At 33.7% G+C, this 13,499-nt stretch overlaps 1 protein-coding gene across 9 annotated transcripts in view; it reads left to right on the top strand.

The window, feature by feature from the left end:
* The window catches only part of LOC119632721 (supervillin), a 297,800-nt gene extending 285,124 nt beyond the window's left edge, over positions 1-12,676 (top strand). For 7 of the 9 annotated variants that reach the window (XM_038025798.1, XM_038025797.1, XM_038025800.1 and 4 more), the window contains 6 exons: positions 8,966-9,107; positions 9,187-9,843; positions 9,917-11,935; positions 11,996-12,112; positions 12,191-12,321; positions 12,392-12,631. In XM_038025798.1, coding sequence (XP_037881726.1) covers positions 8,966-9,107; positions 9,187-9,843; positions 9,917-11,935; positions 11,996-12,112; positions 12,191-12,321; positions 12,392-12,631 — 3,306 coding nt within the window. Of the gene's footprint in view, positions 1-6,351; positions 6,454-8,965; positions 9,108-9,186; positions 9,844-9,916; positions 11,936-11,995; positions 12,113-12,190; positions 12,322-12,391 lie in introns of those variants that run through there. The other 2 variants (XM_038025805.1, XM_038025795.1) reach the window with 2 other exon arrangements.
* The last annotated feature ends 823 nt before the right edge of the window (positions 12,677-13,499 follow it).

The following is a 13,499-nucleotide window of genomic DNA, read 5'->3' as shown; positions in this document are numbered from 1 at the left end:
GCTATCTCGACCCTTTTCTTTGTCTCTGGTGAAAAGTTCATAACTTATGAAACGAAAGTACACGAAAGCATTTCTCGTTATTGTATGCATGTGTGTTGTGTTATTGGTGTGATTGAAGCAATTGCCTTAAATTAATATTTATTTATTTATTGAGTCTTCCTTCCATATGCCCTATGGGGAGGCCTGCGCTATCGTTATGTTTCCGTCTGCATTTCTTTTTAATAAAGTCATTTCCCTATAATAAATATTTACTGGGTGACTGCGGTCATGTCTGCAGCAACAAGTTGTTAAGTCGAAGTTTATTAAAAAGAAAAAAATTTTTTTTTCTTTTTGTTTTTTTTGAATAACTTTTTAAAGTCTTTTTTGGAATCCGTAATAAATGCTTACACATAAACATACATCTTTTTCCCGCATTAGGTCATAAATTTTATGAATAACTTAAAAGGTTAAAAGAGCATCGTTTGAATTTAATCTTGAAATGAAAATATTTCAAAAGAAACAGAAATGTTACTCAGAGCAAGCAAGGCAGCAAGGCAGCAAGGCAGGCAACCAAGCAAGCAAGCGAGCAAGCAACTACGTGAAGAAGGTGTGTTTGCTTATAAGAAGCGATAAATTTGAAAAGTTTTGCAAAAACTTAACAACAAAGAAACAAATTTTGAATAAATTCGATTTTACAATTTAAACTATGAACTAACCCAACTAAACCGAGGTAACTAATTGTCAAACAGATATGTATACCTGATCATGTGTGAAAATTCTTGTACAAGTTTTGTATAACAATCGATAGAAAAACCAATAATATTAAGTGCGTAAATAGCTCTCTAACAGTTTGCATTAAAAAAACAAAAAAAAAAAACAAAAATAATAATAATAATAATTTCTATAAAAAATTAAACAAAGACTAATTACGAAAGCGTTTATAGACGTTGAAAGCAATACAGAGAAGATAATGTTTTTAATTAATTAATTTTTTTGTTGTTTTTTTTTTTTTTTTTTTTCTTCATAATAACACCTTTCGTCGCCCACTCTTTTAGGTGATAAAAACTGCTATATCAACTACTGTCGATTAATCGACAAATAATTGTGAAAATGTGTTTACTTATTTAAATTAAAATTAACAAATAAGAAGCTTATGTTCGGCAGGGGCCGAATCTCGCATACCCCTCACTATGCTTTTTGCATTCTACTCTCCTAGTTCTTTTATTTGATACCCATATCGCTAGTATTAGGTAGGGGCCGAATCTCGCATTCCCCTCCCCCACTATGCTTTTTGCATTCTACTCTCCAAGTTCTTTTATTTGATGCCCAAATCTGCTGGTATTAATAGCAAAAAAAAAAAAAAAAAAAAAAAAAAATTGATCCATCATTTCGCCATGTTTATCATATTCATTTGAGTACTAACCTCTTTTTGAGGCAGACTATATATCTTCATTTGAGGAGTAGTTTATGTATAGAAATCGTTTGTAGTAGAAATTCTGTACCTGGTTTGCGTTATGATAAATAAGCAAAAAACCTCAAAAAATTGAAAAAAAATACAATTTAATCAGTTTTAACTCTGTGTGGGCATGGTCGATTTTTTCCATTTTTAGACCTAAAGAGTCAATTGTTACGTAAAGTAAATGTGAAAAATTTCAGCCTTCTCATGTTCATAATATCTGAGTAACGCACAAAAATCCTCAAATTTTCGTCAGGAACCACGTAATAGCGTTTAGTTTACCCTCCATTCCGGGCTTCTGCTTTGACCAATTTGGCCCATTTTCAATACCAATATGCATGCAAAAACTTTCAATTTTTCTACCAATATCTTTATTTTTGCGACCAAGAGACTACCAACAACAAACACCCAGACGGACACACATGAATTTCAAGCTGTCTCAACAATATATACAAACTTTATAGGGTCTCTGAAGCTTGCTCTTGAGTGTTATACCCGTTATGAAAAAAAAAATGAAAAAAACGAAATGAGTATACGACCATGCCTTAGCGTTGGGTATAAAAAGCGGAAAGAGGAGAAGAAAAAGTTACGAAACCTTTGTATTCAGCACAAGACAAATCTCGTACATCCATCATATCGATAATTGTAAAGTTTTCCTCGTCCCGTCGATTGGCCAACGCAATAACTTTTGCCCTTAAATCCTATACGCCTCATATTAAGCGTTCGATAGAAATCGATTGCCATTAACATATAAGAATTTTTAAATATCTCCGTCTTTTTCTCATTATTCTCTTATTGATTCCGAGGTTATCCCGTTCCATATTTTAAACTGTACCAATTTTTTACATTAATTGTTTAACAACGAAAATTTTTATACTTCAGACGGATGGATGGACAAACAGATGTCACTAATTTGTCTTGAAACTATAAGCTATTTAGTTAATTATCTCATTTTGTGTGTTTACGGGCATAACAACTAAAATGGCAGATGTATTATAGTGCAGCGATATCCTTCGGTAGCAAGTGTCGTAAAACGACGAATCCGACAAAGCCACCCAACAACTTAGATAGTTGTTTATTAACAGTGGACTAACGAAAGCAATTTTTTGGAAAATTGCCTTTAGTTTTTTTTTTTGTTGTTGCTAAGCTATTTTCAATTGATAAGGCAATGCTCCGATCTTAGCCTTTAGTTCTCTTATCGTACAATGTATGAAATAAATGTCAAGTTTTTGTATTATTTTGTAAAGCTTTTCGAGTCTTTAAATAGCAATTAACGGATGTACGGACATAATTATTTAGGTTTAAAATCTTAAGCTAAATATTTTTGGTCTCTTAGATATATAGTCGACTAAGATTTGCTTACATGCGGGCGGTGAATATTTAAGCCTTTTTTTTTTTTTTTTTGAATACACACAAGTTTTAAGTAAGTGTATCTGACTGAATCAAGAGTTAATTTTTGTTTTCCTCTTTGATAATTGTGGGAAGCTCTGGAGTGGATAGTGTCGAAGGACGCAATATAGTAAAAGTATAGCGATTATATTCTCTATGTTATGATCGCCCTATGTATGCAATAATTGTATAAAAGTCGATGATTGGTTAAAATCTGGCGTCTAGGGTCTCTCTTCCATTGGCAATTGGGAAAAAGTAGTTTTTCCTTACCCTATCTAGACGTTTAAGCGAAGAAGGGTATTGAAAGTTCACTTGAAGCCGTAAATTATTTATGTCGCGTTATTCGCGTTTGCCTCAATTTCCCTGTAAGCTATTTCGATTTTTGATGTGTGGGCTGGCGATATTTGCCGTTTTATTAAGTGAATGATGTTTTCAAATTTCTTACATAAATAATTTTGTGATCATCTCATCTAATAATTACGCTTTAAAATTGAAATAAAAATTCAATTATAAATTTCTCTTCCTTCTATAGGGGGATGTAAATAAAAAAATGAAAAAAATATATATATATAATAAAATAAATAAAATTTTTTCCAAATCTAAGACGAATAACCTGCTTAGCAAATATATTTTTGAATATTTTATTTTTATTTATTTTTTAGGTTTTTGTTGTTTTTTTTTTTTTTTTTTTTGTTTTTAATTTATTGCTCAACCATGCAAATTTCTTAAAAATAATCTCGATTTGTCATTGATATCGTTGCAGACTGTTTATCTTTTTTTTGAAATATTTTGATGCTATGCTGAAAGGTTTCAATTTTTTTTATCAATAAACCAATGACTCATGTGTGTAAACTTTCTTACTTTTTTGTTTTTGTTTTTTTGTTTTTGTTTTTTTTTGCTTTTATCAATCGACTTGTGTTTTTTTGTTTTGTTTTTTCTTTTGCAATGAATGCAGTTGTTTGTCTCGTTTTAAGAGAGATTGAGAAGAGAATATCTGTTATAAAGTGAAGAGAAAGATCTTTCCTTCATTTGCATTCGTTGTCGACAATGCAGAGTAAGGCCGTTGAATAGCAGAAAAAAAAGAAGAGAATGTTATTCGCTTTTGTTTTTGTAGTTTGGGTGAAAAGAGAAATATCCACATGAACTTGCTCTATGTGGACGGTGTTTAGAAATTGTGAAATTCTACATCAAATTTTATAGATTAAAATAAGTGAAATTTTTTTTGGTGTTTGTTTCAAAATTCCAAACATTGGCAAGATTAACAAGTAACAATGATACAGTCTAGCAATTAAATAACGGACGCGATTTTGATTTTTTTTTTTTTGTTACTTGACCAGTTGCTGAGGCGATGTCCCCTATTCGTGTGATACGTCGAGGTTCGTGAAGAGGCGAGGAAAGAGAACGAGATAGGGAGGTGGTGAGCCCAATCGACTAAGCACTAACTCTTTGAAGCTTGCCTTTGACCATTACATTTGTTATGAAAAGAAAAAACTCCATCTTATAGTGGTGGGTACAAAAACAATGTTATTTTATAAATTTCTTTTCGATGAATATTTATATTGGGTCAAATCATAAGTCACTTCTGTTTTTTTCATCAAACGTTTGTTTTGTTTTCATTGAATCACAAAATGATATAAATTTAACAGTTGATTGTAAGATATTCAACCTTTTTGCTAAATCACTTGTGGATTGACGTGGATTTTCCACCCATACTGCCTTTAAAAGGTGATAGTCAAAGTCGTAAGGATGAGCCGTCTTTTAAGGTCGTACCTCCACAAAGGAATTTCACAAATCAATTTCTAACTGCCCGATTAGTTGTCGGTCCTTCACCGTATACGCTGCATATTTTTTCAGCAAACGCCTTAGGTCTATTGCCTTGTTTAAATCCCCAGAGCTTCAGAAAATCAGTTGAACATGTACCATATAAACAAAAACTGACTGAATTCTCGTCTATACGCTGAAAACAAAAATTGGTTTGTTTCGTTGACTTGTATTCGGTAAATACGAAGAGTAGATTCTATCTAGCTATGATTCCATCTAATATATACATTAATAGTGATTTCGGCATCACATCGGAACTTTCTCATCATTCGCTATTGCAATCAGATCTTTCCTACCTTAACATTTTCCCGTAGACCTTCCCACTTATTGTTTGTTTCTTATGAGATCGCCTTGTGATATTTGTGCTCTCTATATATAGTCTTAAAGAACGTAGAGAAAGTTGCATCTGCTCCTTCACGTTAATGTCTAATATTGATAGCTTACAAAAGGCCGATTCAAAAAGCAAAAAGTCCGTTGAAAGATACCTTCAATAAAAGCTTTTATAATTTTTTTGTCTTCTTCTTCATATCTTTCCTTTCGTAGATTCTTACTAGACGTAATGGTTTCAGCTCTTAAGGGGTTTGTTCAGAACAAAAGAAACAAACAAATAGGAAGAGTGTAGGGTTAAGTACAGAAGAGTAAGGCACTCTCGAAAAGATTCAGCACGCAATCATCATTACAAATTTAGGGATAAAGAGTAAAGAAGACTGCTGTCAAATTCCAACTTAGTTCAATCTAAATAGTGATTGGTGATTAGCCTTTCACCATCTTGTCCGTCTAGAAACATGGAAAGGTATTTGAAATTCGGCGCAAGTAATGCGGGAGGAAATGTACAAAGTACAAAGCGGAGATTTCTACAGATATTCTTAATGGCTAATGCATTCACTTGAATCGATTAGCGTAAGCTATATGCTTGCGTAGATTAATTTATTTGAATTTGAAGTGTTTTGCATTCTGCGCCTAAGTTCTAATATTCATTTTGCAAACGGAGAACGCAAAGGATCGATTGAGAGAGAATTCAGTCGGCAGACACATTGAACATAACTAAAGAGTAATTGGCGAACTCGGCCGCGATAAAGAAAAGATTTTAATTTTTTTATCTAATCGAATCGAGTAGTTGTGGTGGCGATGCAAGAGAGGTGGAGACAAGCCATCCTAAAATTTTTGTTGTAATATTATTGAATTGGGGCCAGTTATCTTATCGCTGCTCTGATATACTACCATCCAACTCTGGTAAACGATTACGATAACAAAATCGCTTAATATATAGAATTAGAGCTCATTTCGCTAACACTCTAATATGCTTTAAAACTCAAAAACAATTGTTTCTGTTTTTTGTAGGTTTTTTTCTTTTTTCTTTTTTTTGCATTTAATTAGACAATTTTTACAATTAACTGCAACGTACACCAATTACATTTATTTTACTCAGTTTACAAATACTGTTTAAGGGAATTGCTTGTCAATCAAGCCGCCTATGAAGCTGTAAAGCATGTGTTTTTTTTTTTTTTCATTTCTTATTATTGCTATTTTTTTTTTAATTTTTTTTTTTTTTTTTTGACATTTTTTCAATTTGCATTTAAAGCTTAAAAATTTTAATTAAGTTCATGATACTTAAAAAACAAATAAAAATCTATTCAATAACTATTTGTGGAAAAAAAATCTAAAAAAAAAAAATAAATAAATAAAAAATTGTGGGGTGTGTTGTGCTTTCAAATACGAAAAATAAAATAAAAATATATTCGTTTCAAATTAAAAAAAAGGAAAAGCAAAACTTGTGCACTGTGAGCTGCAGTTATAGCGATAAAATGGTAATTATTACTAACAGCATTGCGTTTATGCATAATTTCAGACAAAAATTGCAACCAATGACACTAAATAAGGGCAGAAATTTATACCCCACACCACTTGCACCATACAAGGCTGCATTAAGTTTTTGTGGATGTATCCAATACCGGGAACGATTTCGTTTACGCTCACCTTTTATCAGTTTAGAATCATTTTTTCTGAAACATTTCCTAAATCGAGCTAAGCTTGTCTATCCGTCTGCCAGTTTGTCTGTCTGATTTTTGGTATGTACAACTCGCACTTTTCGCACTTTTTTCAAATGTTTTGATAAAATGCGATATACTGACGTGTTTTGACCCAAGGACGAATGCTATTGAAAATGGTTCAGATAGGACCGCTTTCTCGACCACTTAATTTTTTAAAACCTAGGGATTATAAATAAGTTGAATTTCCCTTCGAAATTACATATAGGTAAGCTTAACATATAGCAATTATTTGTGTAGTGTCATGGTATCCTAAACTCGAGGGAAGCAGTCTTTCTAGCTGGCAGAGATCGCCGTAGATCTATTGGAGAAGAATTGAAGAATTTCGTAAAAGAGCATTGGGTCGTTTCTTCATGCCTTTTGACAAGACTTGCAAAAACCAAAAATTATTTATAATGCCGAGTTTAAATTAAAAATAAAAAAAATAAAAACAAACAAACAAAGAAAGGGAAAGAAAAATCACTGCATCTCTAGCTTAATATGTGTTTGCCAAACCATTATTTCAATCTGTAATTGATTGCCAAGCTTCTTGAACTCAATTAAATTTGATTATATTCCCATATAAGTTTTTATTTCACAATCAAGTATTTTAGTAATTATTTATTATTATCATTTATTTTTATTTTTTTTCTTTCCTTAAAATGACCAATTTTTTTAATATATTCTCTATAACCAAATATAGCTGGCGAATGATTAGAAATCTTGATAATAATATCTCGAGCTAATAGCACAGAAGTGACGTTATTCATGATAAACGTCTTAAAAAAAATCAAATAAAATTTAAATTAAATTCCATATCGATTAAGTCATACAGTAGAAACTATTTTAAGGATCCTTCAACTTCTGCTGAATCTAATTAATAGGCTCTCTGTCAACTATTATTCACGAATAGATGAACGTTACGGAATGCACATACCGTTTTCAATACAATTTAATAAATTTGGATTGATACGTTTTCTTTGATATCTTTATTAGGGAAAATCCGTATAATATTCGCTAACGTGATAAATCGCAGGTGCATCGCATAAAATAGTGATGATAATGACAACCAATTTGTAAATTTTAATATCTTAGATTAAACAATTAAAGTTCGCATGGCGTGTACTGAAAACAGTACACGTGAGAAGAGATTAAATTAACATCAAGGATATTAAACAAAGTTCCTTACTATAATCAAATCTTAACGAGTTAGATGTGAAGAAGTGGGAAACAGATCGCTTAAGACTTGCTTTGATGTTATAGCAAAGAATAGTTCAGAAATTAATATATTACAACTAGCCTAATACCTTAAGGCAATTTTCAAATAACTTTTCCAATCGAAAAATTTATAACGGAAACAGAGGCTGCCAAAGCCTTCTAAAAAACTATTTGTTTCAAAAGCAAGTAGAAACACAAATAAGACTTTGTCGCCGTAGAGACACTTGCTCTCCTCAGAACCTCTATATATAGTACGGTTTGAAAAATAGATTTATATGTTCCAAATTCCCTATGGTTAATTAATTAGGGACCAATTTTCAAACCTTTTTGCCATACCAAGCCTTATTTTGCATTACAAGCCGCGTATAGGTTGGGGACCCGAAAAGATAGACCTATGTGGTTCAAATTCGGTAAGTTTAATTCTTTTGGCAAATTATTATTGCGAATGAGTTTTCATCAAGAAGTATTGAAAATTAGACCGCTTTTACCATGTACAATAAATCTCCAGTTTCCGTAGAAACGATTATATAAAAAAGAGTTCAAAAAATTGCGCCGTCCGATGCCGAAATATTATTATTAAGCGGTCCGAATTATGTTTAAAAGCATCCGACCTTGGGACAGAACACAACTTTGTACCAAATTTGGTCAAAGTGTCTCGAAAATTGCGACCTGTACTTAACTGAAATTGGTTCAGAAAGTAATTATGAATCGATCGGTATAATAAAAGGTGGGTTTATCTTCCAATCCTTGTAGCTGTTAAATATGTTCGTACAAACTTAATAAACCTTGTACCGCAGATGGTGTAGGGTAGGATAATAAGGAATTAAAGAATCCGCGAAGAGTTTGTTAGCAATCATGGAGCAGGTACATGGGCGATTTAATTCTGATATTGCTGCAATGATCTAATGATCTAAATCTAGACTGAATTCGTAACATAACGAATCAAACGTCTTAAGCGTTGTGCGACCTTCTCTATTACACATACAATATGTTCGCACTTTATACTAAATTGTGAAAGCGTAAACATTTTTAGTTATTAATGAAAAAAATCCCTATTTCGCTTATTTATCTCTAGGAATCTCTGTCTCTGGCGCACAATCTTTCTAATAAACCTTTGCCTACCTCACCGCTAATAGCGACCAATCTAGAGGGTGGTAAAGTTTCGGATCGCGTGGGACAATTGAAATCATCCTCAGAAAATTGGAAAACTCGCGTCGGTAATTATGGGACTATTTTACACTTATATGTATCGTTGCAGAATTTAACTCGTGAGAATAAAATTGCATTTCATTGCAGAACAATCGGATGCTTCGAAATTTACAGTCGCCGGACGGCTGCAAAAGAAAGCACAATCCCCCGTAGAATTACAATTTGAACGTGACCATAATGGATCACCCAAAAAATGTCCCTTATTAACAATACGCAGTGCTAATCAGCCATTGTTGGGTTTGGCGAAAAGTCCTTCGATGATGGTAAACGGCAACGGGTGCCAACGTAACGCCAGTAACGGTGCTTTATTTGTACAACGTAGTCTAAGTATGGAGACGTCAAGCGTAATGGAAATAAATTCGGCAAATAATTCGGATTCGGATAATGAACGCGAATTTATCAGAGAATCAGAGAAAAGTAATGGTATCGATGCTAGTCCTAATAATGGAGGTCGTGTAGTTGTGCCTAAAATCGACGATGAGGAGACATTTGAGAATTTCTTTGCATCAAAGAAATCGATAGCCTCCAAGCAAGAGATGAGCATCGATGTAACCGATTTTGATAAAATTAAACCGACCGCACGGTTGGCAATTAACAAACGTAACATACAATTACCAAGAGGTCGAAGGGCTGCACGTAACCCTTTAAAAAGTCTAGCCAACCGTCAAGATATTGCTACAGAATACACTGAAATGAAGATGGGCATAGTAGAAAGAGAGATGAGGAGAATTAAAGTTGAATCATGTAAGTAGGGGTACACGATGAAAATGCTTACTAATTTCGTTTCTTACGTATTGCCTTACTTTTAATATTTTAGATGGCGTACGTTGTTCATTGGCAGCCGAAGCGTTAGCTGGCTTAGCTTCAGTTGAAGATTTCAAATCGGTAGCATTAAAATCTTCGACATTACCATTGAATCAGATGTGGCTGCCATATAAGCCTCTTATGTTGTTGCACATCAAAGGTCGCACTCATGTGCAGACACGCCTAGTTGAACCGTCTTACCAGTCGTTAAACAGAGGCGATTGTTTCATTTTAGTCACCGATACGTTACTGTATCGTTATGTGGGCTCTTATGCGAATATAATTGAAATCTCACGCAGTAAAAAGATTTGCGCTTATATATTAGAGAATAAGGATCTTGGTTGCGCTGCAACTGCGGAGGTTATACTCACCGATGGTAAATTTTTAAATGAAAATCATTGGAAGAAATTCTGGGAGTTACTGAATAAACCAGAAGACTACCAAATTCCCGACAGTGGCCATGCCGACGAAGATGACTTATTCGAAATTAGCTTGATAGAGACGAATAAAGTTTATGAGTTTCAAGATGATGCTCTCGTGCCATATGAACGTTACTGGGGTTCTATTCCCAAGGTGGATATGCTTGACTCGCGTAAGGTATTAATATTCGATTTCGGCTCCGAATTATACGTATGGAATGGTAAAAATGCATCCTCGGATGCCAAGAGAGCGGCCATCAAATTAGCTCAGGAGCATTTTGATGAAGGTGGCGTTGACTATACAAAGTGCTACCTCAATCCGATGAATTATTCAACAATTGTAGGCTTGCGAGATAATTATAATTTCCTTAAATGCAGCAATAGGCGTGGCGATTGGTGTATTTTGGGTAAGATTACCCAGAACATGGAAACGTGTTTGTTTAAAGAGAAATTTTCTGATTGGCCTGAAATCGAACGGGAAGACTTGGAAAAAGATTATTTGGTAAATGGTGTTCATGCGGTAAAACCTTTAGACGGAGCTAATTTATTCAAAGGTGCACCATATGTAGAACCGAACTTAATATTGGAACAGTCTAACTTGGGACGTGGCAATTTCTACTACGATAACGATAGCATGCGTCACTTTGACATTATTACCAAGTCCATCGATAAATGGCAAATTAATGAATACAATTTCGATAAGGCTAAAAAGGATAGCTATGGGCACTTCTACACCAATGAAAGCTATATAGTACGTTGGATGTATCAGATCTCGGTATCAGTTAGGGAACTAAGTGGACGAATTTCCAATCGCGCTACGGTGGGACGTGAACGCTGCGTTTACTTCACCTGGCAAGGCAGTGAAGCTTCCGCCAATGAAAAAGGCGCAGCTGCCTTACTAACCGTAGAACTTGATAAGGAAAAAGGAGCACAGATGCGCGTAGCTCAAGGTGATGAAAGTACGGCTTTTATACGTCTCTTTGACACTATGTGGCTACACAAAGGCCGCAAAGAGGACTGCTTACGTAAACAGAAAGAATGGCGTTTATATCTGGTGCATGGTAATGTGCCGGAAGAGGCCTTATGCAAGGAGGTCCGTTGTCAAGCACAGCAGTTGCGTTCTAGAGCTTCAATGCTCTTAATAAATGGTGAAAAAGGTGAAATTTATATTTGGCACGGTTGCCAAAGTGCTAAACATACTCGTGAAGTAGCCGAAAAGACTGCCGAAAAACTTCGTCTGAGCAAACCATACGATTTGTTCAGCGCCAGCACAATCACAGTCGATATTATCGAGGAAATGCACGAACCGCGGGAATTTAAAAAAGTTTTAGATTTAGACTATCTAACAAACGCATCTGAGGTCTATGGTAGTCTTTGGGATAAAAAACCTAAAGACTTTTTCTACACTCCACGCTTATTTCATTACTCCAGTACTCAAGGTATATTTAACGCCAACGAATTGCTATCACCCCTGAGATGTAAAGATCTGCTGACGCCGTATCCGTTTACACAAACTCAGCTATATAGTGCTCGGCAACCGACCATATTTATGCTCGATGACGGTGACGTGTTATGGTTGTGGATGGGTTGGTGGCCTCTGGAGGATGTCAAAAGTAATTTGAATGACTTTTCACTAGATTTCTGTTATGTAAATGCAACGTTTCGTTCACTAGTTACCGCTGAAGAACGCGGCAGCCCTACGAATGACAACCGTGCGGGAGTTAATCGATGGATTTCGGAGCGCAGAGCTGCTTTAGAAACGTCGGTTTCATATTGGAGAGCCAAGTTTGGTAAGCGTATATGAAAATTTTACTACAATTTTTTTAACTACATTTACTTTTGTTCTTTTTTTTTTTTAATTTATTCAGGAGACAGCATTGAAAAGAAATTTCACGGCATTCAGGGTTACGTGGTATGGGCTGGTTTGGAGTCCGCAGCATTTAAAGCTTTATTCCCTGATTGGTCCGAGAGAGAAGATGTCAGAGAGATTAATTTACAAGTAAAAATTGGATTTATCCCGTTGTCAAGCAAACGTAGCGAAATTTATTTATTCATTTTTTCCTCTTTAGGATGGGCGTTCCAATAAGCCCATTCCCATTACTGAGGTACTGACACAGCTTACGCAGACAGAATATCCGTGGGAGGTATTAAAAGAGCGTCCTCTGCCGGAAGGTGTAGACCCTACACGTTTAGAAGTATATTTAAATAATGAAGATTTTCAAAAGGCTTTAGGACTATCGCGTGCCGAGTTCGAGCAAATGCCCGTCTGGAAGCAAACTAATTTAAAAAAAGAAAGAGGTCTCTTCTAAACTATTAACCCTGAAAAGGAACAAAAAAAAAAAAAAAAACAGAAGGACAAAACGATAAGAAAACGCGCAAAACTTTTTTTATACCTTATTAAATATATATATATATATATATATATATATACACACACACACAGCGACGTACCCAAATAACTCATATATATTTTGAAAGATTTTTCCGCGATATAAGCAATGAAGAGATATTTTGATATTAATCTTAAGCTTAAACTCAATTTTTGATAAATTTTATGCAAAAGTGTTTGAGGACACCTACGCACACTCTTGCACATATTTGCTACTATCCCATGCATATATTTCATATGCAAACGTACATATATTATACATATTAAATAAAAGGCCTTAACTCTCCCTCTTTTTTCACTTTGATACACATTTTTTTGCAATGATAATCAATAATAATGATAACAACAATGATAATAATACTAATAATATAACAACAATCATCATTAAATCATATAATATCTCTAATAACGCCTTAACTTCTGCTCTTTATCTTATTACAATAAAAAAGGCGCTCTTATAAATTTAGTTAATACTTTCTTTTTTGTGCATTTTTTTTCTTTTTAATTTGCAAAAATGTTAATATGAATTGTTATATAATTTCTAGAGGTTATTTTTCATTTCTTTTGTTTTGTATTTTGTAAATATATGGATAAATTTATGTTAAACATATTTTTATTTTTTTTTCATATTTTTTTTTTCTTTTTAGGTTTTTAACTTATATATAATTTTACTTTTACTTTACTTTCATTTTAGTACAATTTTTGTTTAATTACAAAACATGTAAACCACGTTTATTATTATTTATCATATATACATAAAATACATATACATTTGTGTAATCTTATAT

The sequence above is a fragment of the Glossina fuscipes genome, unplaced genomic scaffold (assembly GCF_014805625.2).
Source record: "Glossina fuscipes isolate IAEA_lab_2018 unplaced genomic scaffold, Yale_Gfus_2 1, whole genome shotgun sequence".
In the NCBI taxonomy this organism is placed as follows: domain Eukaryota; kingdom Metazoa; phylum Arthropoda; class Insecta; order Diptera; family Glossinidae; genus Glossina; species Glossina fuscipes.
Note: the sequence above shows the minus strand (reverse complement) of the source record. Positions and strands in the feature narration are given on the sequence as shown.